The following is a 15,757-nucleotide window of genomic DNA, read 5'->3' as shown; positions in this document are numbered from 1 at the left end:
GAAAGCTCCCTCTATAAACAAATCCTCCATTCTCTCAATCCCCGCTCTCCGCCATATTCGGAACCCCCCCGTCCATCGTCCCTGGGGCAAACCGGTGATTATCGCAAATTGGGGACCAGACCGATGCTCCCCCTGCTCCCACATGTCTCCTCCATTGCCCCCAGACTCTCAAGGTCGCCACCACCACTGGGCTGGTAGAGTACCGTGCCGGAGGGAACGCGGAGACGCAGTTGCCAGCGCCCCCATATTTGTGCCCTTGCAAGTAGCCGCCTCCATACGGACACATGCCGACCCCCCCCCCCCCCCCCCCCCCCAAACCACCCCCCACCAACCACCCCCCACCACCACCACCACCAGCCACTTCCTAATGATGGCTATGTTAGCCGCCCAATAATAATTGCTAAAGTTCGACAGCACCAGCCCTCCCTCTCCTCGACTCCGCTCCAGCACTACCCTCCTCACTCCCGCGGACTTGCCCCCCCCATACGAAGCCCACTATAACTTTATTGACCCGCTCAAAAAAGGACCGCGGAATAAAGATGGGGAGACATTGAAAGACAAACAAGAATCTGGGGAGGACCGTCATTTTCACCGTTTGGACTCTACCAGCTAGAGACAACGGAAGCGCATCCCATCTCCAGAAATCATCTTTCATCTGATCCATCAACCGGGCCAAGTTCAATTTATGTAGCCGGTCCCAATCCCGCGCCACTTGGATACCTAGGTACCTGAAACTGCCCCCTACCAATGTAAACGGCAGTTCCCCCAGTCGTCTCTCCGGACCCCTCGCCTGGACCGTAAACGTCTCGCCTAAACTTATACCCCGAAAACCGGCCGAATTCCCCTAAAATTCCCATGATTTCTTCCATCCCCACAATTGGATCTGAAACATACAGAAGCCGGTCGTCTGCATACAGCGAGACTCTGTGCTCTCTCTCCCCCCCCCCCCCCCCCCCCCCCGCCCTCCCCCGACCAGCCCCTTGCGGCCCTCCGAGCAATTGCTAGCGGCGCTATAGCCAGCGCAAACAGCAGTGGGGAGAGGGGTCATCCTTGTCTCGTCCCCTGGTGCAATCTAAAATAGTCCAAAGTCATCCTGTTCATCCGTACACTTGCCACAGGAGCCTGGTACAACAACCTGACCCAGTCAATAAAGCCCCTCCCAAATCCAAACCGCCCCAGAACCTCCCATAAATAATCCCACTCAACCCGGTTAAAAGCTTTTTCCGCATCCATCGCGACCACTACCTCCACCTCCCTACTTTCCGGGGGCATCATGATCACGTTTAACAGCCTTCTTACATTGGCCACCAGCTGCCTGCCCTTAACGAGCCCCGTCTGATTCTCCACAATGACGTTCGGTACACAATCCTCAATCCTGGAGGACAACATTTTGGCCAGCAGTTTGGCGTCTACATTCAACAGGGAAATTGGCCTATAAGACCCACACAGCTCCGGGTTCTTGTCACGTTTCAGGATAAGCGAAATCGTGGCCTGTGACATCGTCTGGGGCAGAACCCCCTTTCCCTTGCCTCATTAAACACCTTCATCAACATCGGTCCCGATATCCCGGAGAACTTTTTATAGAACTCCGCTGGGTACCCGTCCGGTCCCGGGGCCTTACCTGACTGCATGGCCTTCAAGCCCTCCACTATCTCCAACCCGATCGGGGCCCCCAGCCCTTCTACCAGCTCCCCGTCCACCTTCAGGAAAGTCAGCCCCTCCAGGAAGTGCCTCATCCTGTCCGGCCCTGCAGGGGATTCCGACCTGTACAACCTGCTGTAAAAGTCCCGAAACGCCTTACTCACCCCTGCCGAGTCCCCAACTAAGTTCCCATCCCCGTCAATAACTTTCCCTATTTCTCTAGCTGCCTCTCTCTTTCTGAGCTGCTGTGCAAGCATCCTGCTGGCCTTCTCACCATGCTTGTATATCGCCCCCCTCGCCTTTCTGAGCTGTTCCACTGCCCTCCCTGTGGTTAACAAGCTGAACTCTGCCTGTAGCCTCCGCTGTTCCCTTAAAAGCCCCATCTCTGGAGTCTCCGCGTACCTCCTGTCAACTTGTAAAATCTCTTTCACCAGTCGGTCCGTCTCTGCCCTATCCGCCCTGTCCCTGTGAGCCCGGATCGAGATCAGCTCTCCTCTCACCACTGCCTTCAGCACTTCCCAGGCCACCGCTGCTGAGACCTCCTCCGTACCATTTACCTGCAGGTAATTTTGCATGCATTTCCTCAGCCTCTCGCACACCGCTTTGTCCGCCAATAGCCCTACATCTAACCTTCATTGCGGGGCTGATTGCTATCTGTACTAACCTGCAGGTCAACCCAGTGTGGAACATGGTCCGAAATCGTGATCGGCGAGTACCCAGTGTCCACCACCCCTGCCAGCAAGGCCCTACCCTAGACAAAGAAATCGATCTGAGAGTATACCTTATGTACGTGGGAGTAGGAGGAGACCTCCTTCACCCTCGGCTGCCTAAATCTCCATGGATCCACCCCCCCCCCACCCCCCCATTGCTGGCACCCTGCCCGTTTTAGAACATGACCGATCCAGGCCAGGATCAATAACTGTATTAAAGTCCCCTCCCATGATCAGCTTGTGCGAGTCCAGGTCCGGTATCTTCCCCAACATCCTTTTTATAAATTCCACGTCATCCCAATTTAGTGCATATACATTAACCAGCACTACCTACATCCCCTCCAGCTTGCCACTAACCATAATATATCGACCCCCCACATCCGAAACTATTCTGCCCACCTCAAATATCACCAGCTTATTAATCAAGATCGCAACCCCTCTAGTCTTTTTATCCAGCCCCGAGTGGAAATCCTGACTGACCCAGCCTTTCCTCAATCTGAACTGGTCCACCACTTTTAAGGTGCGTCTCCTGCAGCATTACCACGTCCGCCTTCAGTCCCCTCGGGTGCGCGAACACACGTGCCCTCTTAACCGGCCCATTTAACCCTCGTACATTCCAGGTGATCAGCCTAGTTGGGGGGCACAGTGCCCCCCCCCCCCCCCCCCCTCCGCCGATCAGCCATCCCCTTTCTTGGGCCCGCCTCCAGCCCATGCGCGGCGCCTCCCCCGGCGGCCCCCACCACCGACCTCCTCTCTGTCCCTCCACCAAAGTCGCTTCCTCGTCAGTAGAACAACTGCCCCCCCCCCCCCCCCCCCCCCCCCCCCCCCCCCGGCAACACTACTCTGAAACCTAACCCATATAGTAAACTAAAGATCACAGGTAATAATGACAATCCAGGTAACTGAGGTTGTCAGTAGAGAAACCTGTTTCATCCTGCTTTCAGGAACTGTTGCTCTAGTGTCCTTTTTGCGTAGCTCCTCTGCTCACTCCTCTTCCTCCTGCCTGGTTTAAAGGCTGTAGTGAGCCTTTTAACCAGCCCTGAAGATCCCTTACTTAAAATCCAACCTTTGTCCCTCATCATCTCCCTGACCTCTCTACCGCTTTTGAAAACACTGAACATTGCTTCCTCTCTGTGGCCCACTTCTGCGGTACCAAGCTGTTGTGGTTCCAGCATTGCTTGTCCCAATACTAAAGCTACATTTCCATAAATAATATTTCCTCCCGTACTTTCAACCATTTGTCCCTGTTCAAGAATGCCCTACTGCTTGGTGATTTTATCAAGAAGAGTCAATTTCTATATAAAAGCTCCAAATGCTCAACGTTGTAGTACTATCTCCTTATGCAACATCAAATTCTGGATTAATTGTGAATATGCAGTCCACATACACCATCGCTTGTTCTGCTTATGCCAGCATCAGGATGGAGCTGACACCAGTTCACATAAGTACAGCCTCAACCGGGACTTTGGATTCATGTCGCATTACATTCAACCCCCCGCCATCTGGCTTGGGTTTGCGAAATCCTACCAACTGTCCTGGCTTGAGACAATTCACACCTCTTTAACCTGTGATTATCCCTCTCTCCAGTTGCTCCGCTTGGACTTGTAAAGACTTAATTACCGACAAAGACTCACATTCAAAGTATTGTCTTGAATCATTGACTTTGTCGATATATATGTTACTGGAACCCACCTCTTCATTCCCCCGAGGAAGGAGCTGCGCTCTGAAAGCTAGTGATTCAAAATAAACCTGGTGGACTTTAACCTGGTGTTGTAAAACTTCTGACTTGTTTTTAAAAGTTTAAAAGCGAAGATCTGAAGGGGTGTAGCTAGAAGAGTGAAGCATACAACTCGGCAATATTAAGATTGTGTTGCCACTGTATTGGAGTGAGAACATGGGGACTTTGGGGAGGCTGCAAAGGTGGACATCTACATCGATACCAGGGCTTGGGCATTTGAGCTGTGACTCAAGACTGAGGAATTGGGTATGCCTATACTTGGAAGAAGAAAGGTTAATTTAATCTCACTTTTTCAATAAATTCAGCTCCAAAATACATTTGGCGCAACTGAAAACTGTAACCGGTGATACAAAATTGAGCTCAGGAGAGCGAATGTGGACATCACTCACACACACAGACACGTAGCAAATACGTGGAACAGACAATCCCACGAATGCACATAATGCAACCAAATTCAAGAGAGTGCTGAGTAATTATTTTGGTAGAAGAAGTGATTTTCTGTCATGTTAAATCAGACTAATGACTTCTAGTTCTGTATGCTTCTTCGTAACTATCTTGTTTAGTTCCATGGGTCCCAATCCACTGCTTCTTTGTCTGTGGATCGTTGCTCTCTCTGCTTTCTCCCATCATAGGCGGCTCTTCGGTCATTAGAGCATGTTTCCTTTGGCATTCTTTTCAAAGCTCCTTAACCTTGAGGGGGCACGGTGGCACAATGGTTAGCCCTGCTGCTTCACGGTGCAGAGGACCCAGGTTCGATCCCAGCCCTGAGTTACTGTCCGTGCGCAGTTTGCACTTTCTCCCAGTGTCCACGTGGGTCTCACCCCCTCAATCCAAAAAGTGGATCGGCCACGCTAAATTGCCTTAAAAAAAAAAATTGGCTACTGTAAATTTAATTTTAAAAACTCCTTAACCTTGCTGCCTCTCTCACTACCTTGAAAAGCCCCCCTCAGTCCTACACTTTGCACCATGCTATTGATCTACCCTTAAGTCATTTGCTTCCATTCAGTGCCCATCTCTTTCTCAGTAAGCACTCTTGTGACATTTTGTTACAAGAAACATATACACAGACAGTCAAAATGCTTTTTTATGCTGCCTTATCTTCAAATACTGTACTTTGCACAATGTATTACTTTTGAATTTCATGCTGGTTATGAAGAAATGAAAATAAATAAGTTGCGCGTATACTGCCTTTCATGTGTAGGATATCCTAAGTAAAATGAAGTTATTTTGAAGTGGTAGCTGGTGTAGCCTAGTCAGGAAATGTCGCAGACAATTTGAGCACAGCAAGGTCCAACAAACAGTGGTCAGATACATAATCAGATAATCTGCTTTAGTTTGGCTGAGGGGTAAATGTTGGTCAGGCCACTCAGAACTCTTCAGCCCTTATTTGAAACGTGCCATGGAATTTTCTACAACCATCTGAGAGAGCAGATGGGCCTTGTTTTAATGTCTCATTCAAAAGGTGGCAATTCTGAGAATGCAGCACTCCCTCAGCAGTACATTGGGAAGGTATGCAGAGATGGTTACCCTTTTTTTTGAAACCACTGCAGCCTATGTGGTGAAGATGCTCCCAGAATGTTGTTAAGAGTTCCAGGATTTTGACCCAGCCACAATGAGGTATCGGCGATATTTGCCCAAACTGGGGAGCTGTGGGTCTTGGAAGTGATTATATTTTCATTTACCTGCTGCCTTTTAAGTGCCCGAGGGAATGGATTTCTGAGGTGTTGTCAATTGGTAGCCCTACCAGTGATCTTTCAGAGTGGCTTACCTATCTGGTTTAGTAGTGCTCTGGAAAAGCACAATGTTGGATGGAGACTGTTATATTTGTGTGGATCTCTTGAATTCATTTATATTTTTTCATGTACAGGGACGATCTGTGTCACTGACGACATTTTATCGGACAGCTAGAAACATGATGAATATGTGCTTTAGTAAAGAACCAACAGCAGCTGAAGTGGAGGTAGGACTCTGAAGCTGTGTACAAACCTTAACACATCACTATATTAACATTGGATGTTCAAATATGTGATGAAGAATTTAGTAACAAATCTGGAAAGGGTAGACCAATGGGCTGTATGAGATTCTTCTGTCCCTGTTTTACATGAATATTTTGCATGCAAGGCTTCAGTATAAACTGGCACCAAACTGGGCTGGGATGTATGTAGTTGTTGTGGAAGGTAGGGGGAAAAGTCTGACCAAAGGTATACCAGAAATTTAATAATTGCATATTGGAAGTGAAAATGAGAGGCATTTGTCCTTCATGGTTTGGACAGCTAAAATAGGCCTAGCAGTGTTGGGATGCATGTATCCTGCTAGTTTAATGACTGCAAAGCAATTTCTGACCAATGAGGAAACTTTGGAATTCTCTTCCTCAAAAAGTGGTTGAGGTAGAGTCTATGAATATCTTCAAGGCAGAAGTAGATAGATTCTTGATAAGCCAGGGGGTGAAAGATTATCGGGAGTAGACAGGAATATGAAGTTGAGGTTGCTATCTGATCAGCCACAATCTTATTGAATGGCGGAGCACGCGCAAAGGTTTGAGTGGCCGACTGCTCTTAATTATGTTCATATGTGTGTTAGTATGACAGCAGATCAGTATTATCCAGTGCTGTGTTAAAACTAGTTTATGAAGTTCCCAGTGACTCGGGCAATTGTTAAATCTATTTGATAATTTCCATATTAGAGCATAGTTTCTCTTTCTATTCTTTTAAATATTTGTATCTCTAACTGTTGGTAGATAGATTTTTCCTTTCAGACCAATAGTTAGTATGGTAAATACATTCTTGGTTTGCTTGTCAGTTCCAACAGATGAGTTGGTAATAAATGCAGTGGGCAGGATGGTAGGGTATCCTATTTAAATCCCCCAAAACATGCTGAATCTGTGCAGTGCGTGATCCAACTGGTCATTTTAAAAAAAAAATTAGTACCCAATTATTTTTTTCCAATTAAGGGGCAATTTAGCAGGCCAATCCACCTACCCTGCACATCTTTGGGTTGTGGGGGTGAGACCCACATAGACATGGGGGAGAATGTGCAAACTCCACATGGACAGTGATCCGGGTCTTCAGTGGCGTGAAGCAGCAATGCTAATCATTGTGCCACCGTGCCGCCCAAGGCTACTGAATTACTTTAGAAAAGTCTTAATGTTGTATTTAGGGTACTGTTGGGGTCAGTAAGACAGAAGGATGATGTGCCGGACCTTTTGTGACCTGTCAGGAATGTTATCATTGAGCAAAAAATGAAGGATGATCTAACCCACAAGGTTACGTCGTAAGAAATATGGCAATTCTTGTTTTTTCTGTTATGGCGCTGAGCTTTTCTGTGATATTATTTTAGTATGTATGCTTGTTACTGTTTTTATTGGATCAGATGGCAAATGTGTATTTTTTAATATTGATATGAATTCATATTAAAATACATGTCTTGACTTAGAACACAGATGTAGAAATTGGACATTTTTGGCCTTCTGTTTTTAACCATGTCCCTGTAATACGACAAGATTTTCCAAATAACAGTTTTATAAAGCTCAAGGGAACTTTGAGGAAACTCTATTTTGTTTTCTGTCATCTATTCCTCTACCGTTAACCTATCAACAATGATTTGTTTGCATACTGCCAGTTTCATTGAGAAACCCAAGTATACACTTCAAATAAGTTCCATGTGATGTGTAGGCTACTGTAGCGATTAAATGTTCCTTTCCTATATTAAATGAATTGTTGTAATGGAGTTTTTTGTTTTAAAATCGATGGTTGCATGAAGATGTTTCCAAATTTATTGGGCCCTGCTGCACAATGCACCAACCTTAATAATGGGGAGAGAAGTAACCTTCCAAGGCTTCACCATTGCAATTATGAGCTGGTAGGATATTCATAGGAGATTGACTTTGTCTTTTTTTTTAAATTTAGAGTATCCAATTAATTTTTTCCAATTAAGGGGCAACTTAGCGTGGCCAATCCACCTACCCTGCACATCTTTGTGTTGTGGGGGTGAAACCCACACAAACACGGAGAATGTGCAAACTCCACACGGACAGTGACCCAAGCCGGGGTCGAATCTGGGACCTCGGCGCCGTGAGGCAACAGGGCTAACCCACTGCGCTACCGTGCTGCCCCGAAATTGATTTTGTCTTGGAGGAAAGAGGAATTGAAATGAAAATGAAATGAAGTGAAAATCGCTTATTGTCACAAGTAGGCTTCAAATGAAGTTACTGTGAAAAGTCCCTAGTTGCCACATTCCGGCGCCTGCTCGGGGAGGCTAGTACGGGAATTGAACCGTGCTGCTGGCCTGCCTTGGTCTGCTTTCAAAGCCAGCGATTTAGCCCTATGCTAAACCAGCCCCTTGAATTTGGAAATGGAAGCTCCTTATGAATTTAACTATTGCAGATACGGGACTGTGTTTTTCTGTCTTGGCATTCTTTTAGCTACACATTCACTTTCCCTCTCTTTTCATTCCACCTACAGCAAGAATACTGGAGGGCTGTGGAGCAGAAAGATTCCCATGTAGCAGTGCATTCTGGGAAAGTAGACACAAAAGCACATGGGAGTGGGTTTCCTGTTGGGAAATCGGAACCTTTTTCAAGGTAATATCTCATTTCCAATTAACCTGCCATTTTGGTCACAAATGTAACTCTTCCAGCTCATCCATTCATTTCGAGCTTCAATAGCCCAGTTTTTCTTGGCCAGGATTTTTTTAAATTTTGTTAAGGCAGGTTGAAGGGATGTTTCTAAGACAATAGATTTTCACGTGTTTATCTTTTTTACAACAGGCATGGGTGGAACCTTACAGTCCTTCCTAATAATTCAGGGTCCATCCTGCGACATTTTGGTGCTTTGTCAGGTAAGAAATGTGTACATAGAACATAGAACTGTACAGCACAGTACAGGCCCTTCGGCCCACGATGTTGTGCTGAACTAGTCTGAAATTAAGATCAAATCAACCTACTCCCAATCATTCTAGAGCACTCCATATGCCTATCCAACAACCGCTTAAAAGTTCCTAAAGTATCCGACAGTAAGTGAGGATGTTTTTGGGAGTGGAGGGGAAGATGCAGGGAAAAAGGGGATTCTAGAGGGGATACTATTTTATAATTAGTAATGGGCCTTTCTCAAAATTTTCAGCAAAGTTATGATTTGAAAAGAGTAGATATGGTGAGGTAAGAGTGTATTCCTATTGAACCTATAGGTAAAGATTTTGAGTAGATGTCAGGAAATAGTTTGTTTTACAAAAAATCATTGTGCCCTGAAACAAACTTCGATTACATTTAGTGAGTCTGGGCCTTGTCACAGTCCTTGAACATTGTTTTTATCAACAATTAAAATGAGTAATTAGTTTGTTTCTATGAACAGTTAAATTGGGTAATTTGTGATGCATTATAGGCAACTACAGGTGATGGGGAGATGGTGGCATATTTTCCAATGTTTGGGCCCTATATCGTGGTAATACAGAATGGTCTAGTAATCTAGAGGCCCAAGCTAATGCTCTGGGAAATGTGTTAAGATACAACCACGGCAGCTGGTGGAATTTTAAATCAATTAGTAAAATCTGGAATTGAAAACTAATCTCAGCAATAATGACCATGAAACTTACCATCGATTGTTGTAAAAGCCTATCTGGTTCACTAATATAATTTATGAAAGGAAATCTGCCATCATCACCTGACCTGATCTACATGTGACTCCAGATCCATACAATGTGGTTGACTCTTAACTGTCTTCTGAAATGGTCCAGCGAGTCTCTCGTTGAAGCACAATTGGGGATGGACAACAAATGCTGATCTTGCCAGCGAAGTTCGCATCCAATGAAAGAACAAAAAAAATTGCTCTCTCCTGGAGTTGGATTGCCGTAGAAAGTTGGAGAGGAATTTCCCCGAATTGCATTTCCTGAGTTGGCCACAGCTATTTTCTCTTTCTTACCCCAGAGGCAGTCTTTCCACAACTGTGAGGACAATTTGTGATGCATATGCCTTCCATAGGGATGGACTGAACTTGATGGTCAATTCTGGCCTTTTCATACGCTTGCAAGCTTTTGCCAGGCTGATTTGTAGTGGATCGACTATACTTGCCGTGAAGAATTGTGGCCACTGTTTCACCCACACCAGCCTGTTTTGGGTTTCTGAAGAAAATGCTAATGTGTATGACCTGGTTATGCTGCAATTTATTTTTTTCATTCTGTTTAGGAGTGACGATTCCTTGGCTAAATATTGGCATGGTTTTCACTACCTCATGCTGGTCACGAGACCAAAACCACCTTCCATACATTGACTACTTACACACTGGTGCTGATTGCATTTGGTAAGTGCCTGTCCTGGGGAGGGGGGGCTCTCCCTTGGTAGCCCCACTTTCAGCAGAGCAGGTTTGGATCCGCAACTAGCTCTGGATTTGGATTCAGCTTACCAACCTATTCTGTCACCCAACACACACACAGGTCGATTTCTAGTTCAGATGCACTATTTTCATGTTGCATTGTGGGGTACCAGCTCGGGGAAGTATTTATGGAGTTGTGATTTGAATTTTCATGCCAGAGAACTGATTCAGAATAAATCCGTTGTTGCAAACGGTGCATGTCTTTTTTTTTTGAAAATTTGGTTTCCCTCAGTTGAATTCACCTGCCCTGTTTATACTTGCTTTTATCCCAGTTAGCTGTAGATCTGGATTCTACCTGAATCCACTGTCTCAGTGTAAATGAAGCTTCTTGTGGCTGGTCCTCACTAGTCAGTGTTTGGTCATCAAGTGTCACCAAGTACTTTATTGTTGAGGATAATAGTTTTTTTTAATTCTTCCACCAGATTGAACTGAAGACCTGCTTCACTGACACAGAAGTGAGTTAAACCTTTTGTCCATATCCTTAAATTACCTTTAAAATTGCATTAATCAAATGACCAGTTAGCCAGCATGGACAGAACTTAGCAAATCTGTGTCAGACAGGCAGAGTGTTCAGCACTTTAAAGGGCGGGCTCAAACTAGATGCAACTTGCTATTCGTTTAAATCATGAACTTGGTTTCCTCCTCATCTCCATACCTGCCCCTCCTGTTTCAGTTTCTCAGCACTGTTTTTAATTGTCTTTTTTTTTTTTTACAAACTGCTTGTGTGGCTCACTGGAGTTGACACCGTTTTGTCTTAATTCAGTGCATCTTGAGATGCATGTGGGTGGACAGAGGCTTCCTGGTCAGACCTGATGCCATAATCGAAGGGTCCGATAAAGCTCAATGCTGCGGAGGTTTGCGGATTTGAGTCTTGTGCCATCCTAATGAGATGCAAAGCAGCAAACCCAGGTATATTTATAAATCCTTGAAACAAGATTGAAATGTAATTTATTTTCTTAAGCGAGTTCTTTAAGTTGAGATGCCCCTTAATGGTGGTCTTTCTAGTTTGAACAGCTTCAGTAACCTGCAAAACTGAATGGAAACATTCAAATTTTTATGAAAATAATATTGATCGCATGTTTGGCACAACCTCCATGAATGCAAACTGCTCTCTGTTCTAGCATACTAGCCAAGTTTAAAGAGGCACACCCTCCAGGAGTCATCCCAAGCAAATTATCTCCACATTGAGCACAAAACCTGCAAACTGAAATTAGTTCAGTGATCGTTCTGTCTGCATTTCTTGTTTGAAGACCATTGATTGATGGGAACAATGAACTCCTATTGACCGCTACTTTGAAGATTGTCAGTTAGCTTTCAGAAATGCGACCTGCACACATACAATGCACTTTGCAACCCAATTGACTTGGACATTAAAACCACTTGTAATGGAATAGTAAAATTCACACCTTTTTATTCCAACAATTCTGCTTCTGTGAATGGCATGACAATTACATATGTTGGCTTTTTTTTGTTGTGGGACAAGCTTTTTCTAGTTGTTCCTCTAAGCATGTACGCAGGTATACTATTTGTTCCAGTGCCACCTCTGTGAGAGGTGGTATACTACTACTAGATGCAAACTCAGAAAGTAAAAAGAAAATCAAAATGGTCCGGGTTCTCTTGATAACCATGGAAGGTTCTGATTCTGTTGGAGTGCTAATTGCAATAAAAATACTTTTTTAAAAGAAAAAATAGCTTTAAATAGTTGCTATTCCTTCTGAACATGTTTCAAAATGGCAAATCAAGTAGTGGCAATACTAATGCACTGAGAACAAAAATTTAAGCCAGCCCAGAGCAACTCTGCTTATATATGATTTCTGAGCAATCTGACATCTTTGCAGTTCATATTTGTTTGTATTAACAAACCTTTAGTTCAGGAGAAATTGCATTTAAATTCAATCAAGCACATCAGCTCATAAAATTTGAAAAATAAATTCTGGTTCTTGTGAAGTTGCCACATCAAACTTTTCTAGTTTATATTTTATATCTTGCATAGAATTAATGGACTAGGCGATCAAATCGATACTACATTCTATTTCAGTTCCTATTGTGTTTGGCTGATCAGGTGGCAAGTTACTTGATTGAGAGGGAGGAAGGGGTCGCAGGGCAGCTTGTGGAGAGGAGCATTGTCATAGAATCACTAAGGCACAGAAGGAAACTGGTCAGCCCATTGAGCCCATGGCGGCTCGCCAGAGCAATTCAGTCTGCCCCATTCACCCGTCCTACTCCATCGTGCTGCAAGTTTGTTTCCTTCAATTGCCTTTTGAAATCATTGTCTCTGCTTCCAGCACCAATCTTAGGTACTAGTATTTCAGGTCTTTTCGACTCGTTGGGTAAAAATGTTCTTCCTTGCAACTCCCTGTATCTCTTGCCCAGAACCTTAAAACTGTGTTCCCCAGTCCCTAGGCCTGGTAACATCAGCTAATTGAACAGCTTTTTGTCAACCTTATCTAAACCAACCTTATCTAAACCAGCCATAATCTTGTGCACACCCAGTTCTCTCCTCAATCTCTTTTGCTCTGTGAAAGGAGATCCCAGGACCTAATCTTGTACCTAAAATCACTCATCCCTGGAACTATTCTGGTAAATTTGGGGAGGCTGGGGGGTGTAGTGGTAATGTCACTTCAATGGGAATCCAAAAGTCTGGGCTAAAACTCTGGGGACATGGATTCAAATTCCCACCTCAAATTCAATTAATAAATCTGGAATTAAAAGCTACTCTAATGGAGATCATAAAACTATTTGTCAATTGTTGTAAAGCCCCATCTGGTTCCCTAATGTCCTTCAGGGAAGGACATCTGCTGCACTTACCTGGTCTGCAGACTTCAGACCCATAACTCCAACAATGTGGATGACTCTTAAATTGCCTAACAAGTTTCTCAGTTATATCAAACCCCTAAAAAGTCTAAAAGGAATGAAATGTGATGGATCACCCAGCATTGACTTAAGCACTGGAAACTTCAACTTCACACCCAGCCCAGTCGACCTTGCAAATTCCTCTTTACTAACTTCTGGAGACTTTGCCAAAATTTGGAGAGCTGTCTCCTAGTCAAGCAACAGCCTGGCATTGCCTGCCTGGCAGAATTCTGAGATTATGACTATGTTACTATAAAGTAATAATCTTTATTGTCACAAGTAGGCTTACATTAACACTGCAATGAAGTTACTGTGAAATCCCCTAGTCGCCACATTCCGACACCTGTTCGGGTACACAGAGGGAGAATTTTTAGAATGTTCAATTCACCTAACCGCACGTCTTTTGGGACATGTGGGAGGAAACCGGAGCACCTGGAGGAAACCCACGCAGACACAGGGAGAACGTGCAGTCTCCACACAGACAGTAACCCAAGCTATAACTATCCTTGTGGTAGTAGCACAGTGGAAACCAGTTGAGAGTTGTCCTGGGAGTCATCAACACCAGCTCTGAACTCCATGAAATCTCATGGCATCAGGTCAAACGTGGGCAAGGAAACCACCTACCATACCCCCATAGCTGATGAATCGGTACTCCTCCATGTTGGATACCACTTGGAGGAAGCACTCAGAGTGGCAAGGGCAAAGAATGTACTCTGGGTGGGAGACTTCATGTCCATCACCAAGAATGGCTCGGTAACACCATTGCTGACTGATCTGACCAAGTCTTAAAGGACATAGTTGCTTGACTGGATCTTCAGGTGGTGGAAAAGCTGTTTGACCTCATCCTTGCCAATCTACCTGTTGCAGTATTGGTAGGAGTGACAATTGCACAGTCCTTTGGAGACGAGTCCTATCTTCACATTGAGGATACCCTCTGTTACGTTTCATGGTGCCATCACTGTGCAAAATGGGATAGATTTCGAACAGATGTCGCAACTCAAAACTGTGCACCTGAGGCGCCAATGGCCATCAGCAGCAGCAGAATTGTATACAATCAAAATCTGTCACCTCATGGTAACAGTGGATTTATCCTCCACTGTACCATTACCATTAGGCCAGGAGATCAACTCTGGTTCATGAAGGGTGCAGGAGAAATATCAGAAGCAGCACCATCCAAACCTTAAAAACAAGGGGCGGGATTCTGTGATCTTGAGGCTAAGTGTTGACGCCGTCAGAAACGCCATTGCGTTTCTCGACGGCGTCAACACAGTCTCAGGATCAGGCAATTCAGGGGCCAGCACGGAACTGGAGCGGTTCACGCCGCTCCAGCTGCTGATCCCGGCGTGAACTGGGTGCCGCGGGATCCGCGCATGCGCAGTGGCACCGGCGCCAACGCGTGCATGCGCAATGGCTTCCTTCAACACGCTGGCCCCGACGCAACATGACGCAGGACTACAGGGGCCGGCTTGGACGAAAGGTGGCTGCCAGCCAGAGAGGCCGGCCCGCCGTTCGGTGGGCCCCGATTGCGGGCCAGGCCACATCGGAGGCCCCCCACAGGCCGCCCCCCGACCCTTCCATGCCGTGTTCCCGCCGGCTGAGAGCAGGTGTGGACGGCGGCGGCGGGGCTCGGCGTTTTTACGACGGCGGCTCGGCCCATCCCGGGCCGAGAATCGGAGTGCCGGCTGCGTAGAGCGGCCCCTGACCAGCGCCGCTCCAACCACGCCGGCCCCAATGGCGTCAATTCTCTGCTCTGCGGAGAATCGCGTGCGGCATCGGGGTGGCATGGCGTGATTCGCGCCAGTCGCGGGGATTCTCTGGCCCGGCCCCGGGCTGAGAGAATCCTGCCCCTGGTGTCAACCTAGTAAAGCTATGCAGAATGTGATAGACAGCTAAGTGATCCCACAACCAATGGATCAGATCTAAGTTCTCTGCTGTACTGCCACATCCAATCATGAATGATAGAAGACAAGTAACCGGAGGAGAAGGCTCCATAAATATCACCATCTTCAATTATGGGATTGCAAGCTGCAAATGACTAGGCTGAAGCATTTACAACAATCTTCAGCCAGAAGTGCCAAGTGAATGATCCATCTTGGCCACGTCCTGCAATCCCTAGCATCATTATTGTCAGTCTTCAGCCAAGTCGATTCACCCCACGTGATATGAAATGGCTGAAGTTACTGGATACTGCAAAGGCTATGGGCCCTGACAACATTCCAGCAATAGTGCTAAAGACTTGTGCTCCAGAGCCAGCTACTCCCTAGCCAAGTGGTTCCGGTACAGCGACAAAACTGGCACCTACCTGACAATGTGGAGAATTGATTGGGTACATCCTGTCCACCAGCAGGAAAAATCCAAACCAGCCGATTACTGCCCCATTAGTCTATTCTTGATCATCATCATTATCAGCAGTAGCCTCACTGATGTGCAGCCTGGGTTGTGCTAGGACCACT

General features: G+C 45.8%; 1 protein-coding gene across 9 annotated transcripts in view; it reads left to right on the top strand.

Moving 5' to 3' along the window:
* jarid2b (jumonji and AT-rich interaction domain containing 2b) overlaps positions 1-15,757 on the top strand; it is a 594,617-nt gene that overhangs the window by 525,262 nt on the left and 53,598 nt on the right. For all 9 annotated transcript variants that reach the window (XR_011947850.1, XM_072509615.1, XM_072509616.1 and 6 more), the window contains 4 exons: positions 5,957-6,049; positions 8,550-8,668; positions 8,855-8,925; positions 10,265-10,379. Coding sequence is in view for 8 of the 9 variants with exons in the window: in XM_072509615.1 (XP_072365716.1) it covers positions 5,957-6,049; positions 8,550-8,668; positions 8,855-8,925; positions 10,265-10,379 (398 nt within the window). In the remaining variant the exon portion in view is untranslated. The remainder of the gene's footprint in view (positions 1-5,956; positions 6,050-8,549; positions 8,669-8,854; positions 8,926-10,264; positions 10,380-15,757) is intronic.

The sequence above is a fragment of the Scyliorhinus torazame genome, chromosome 6 (genome assembly GCF_047496885.1).
Source record: "Scyliorhinus torazame isolate Kashiwa2021f chromosome 6, sScyTor2.1, whole genome shotgun sequence".
Lineage (NCBI taxonomy): Eukaryota > Metazoa > Chordata > Chondrichthyes > Carcharhiniformes > Scyliorhinidae > Scyliorhinus > Scyliorhinus torazame.
Note: the sequence above shows the minus strand (reverse complement) of the source record. Positions and strands in the feature narration are given on the sequence as shown.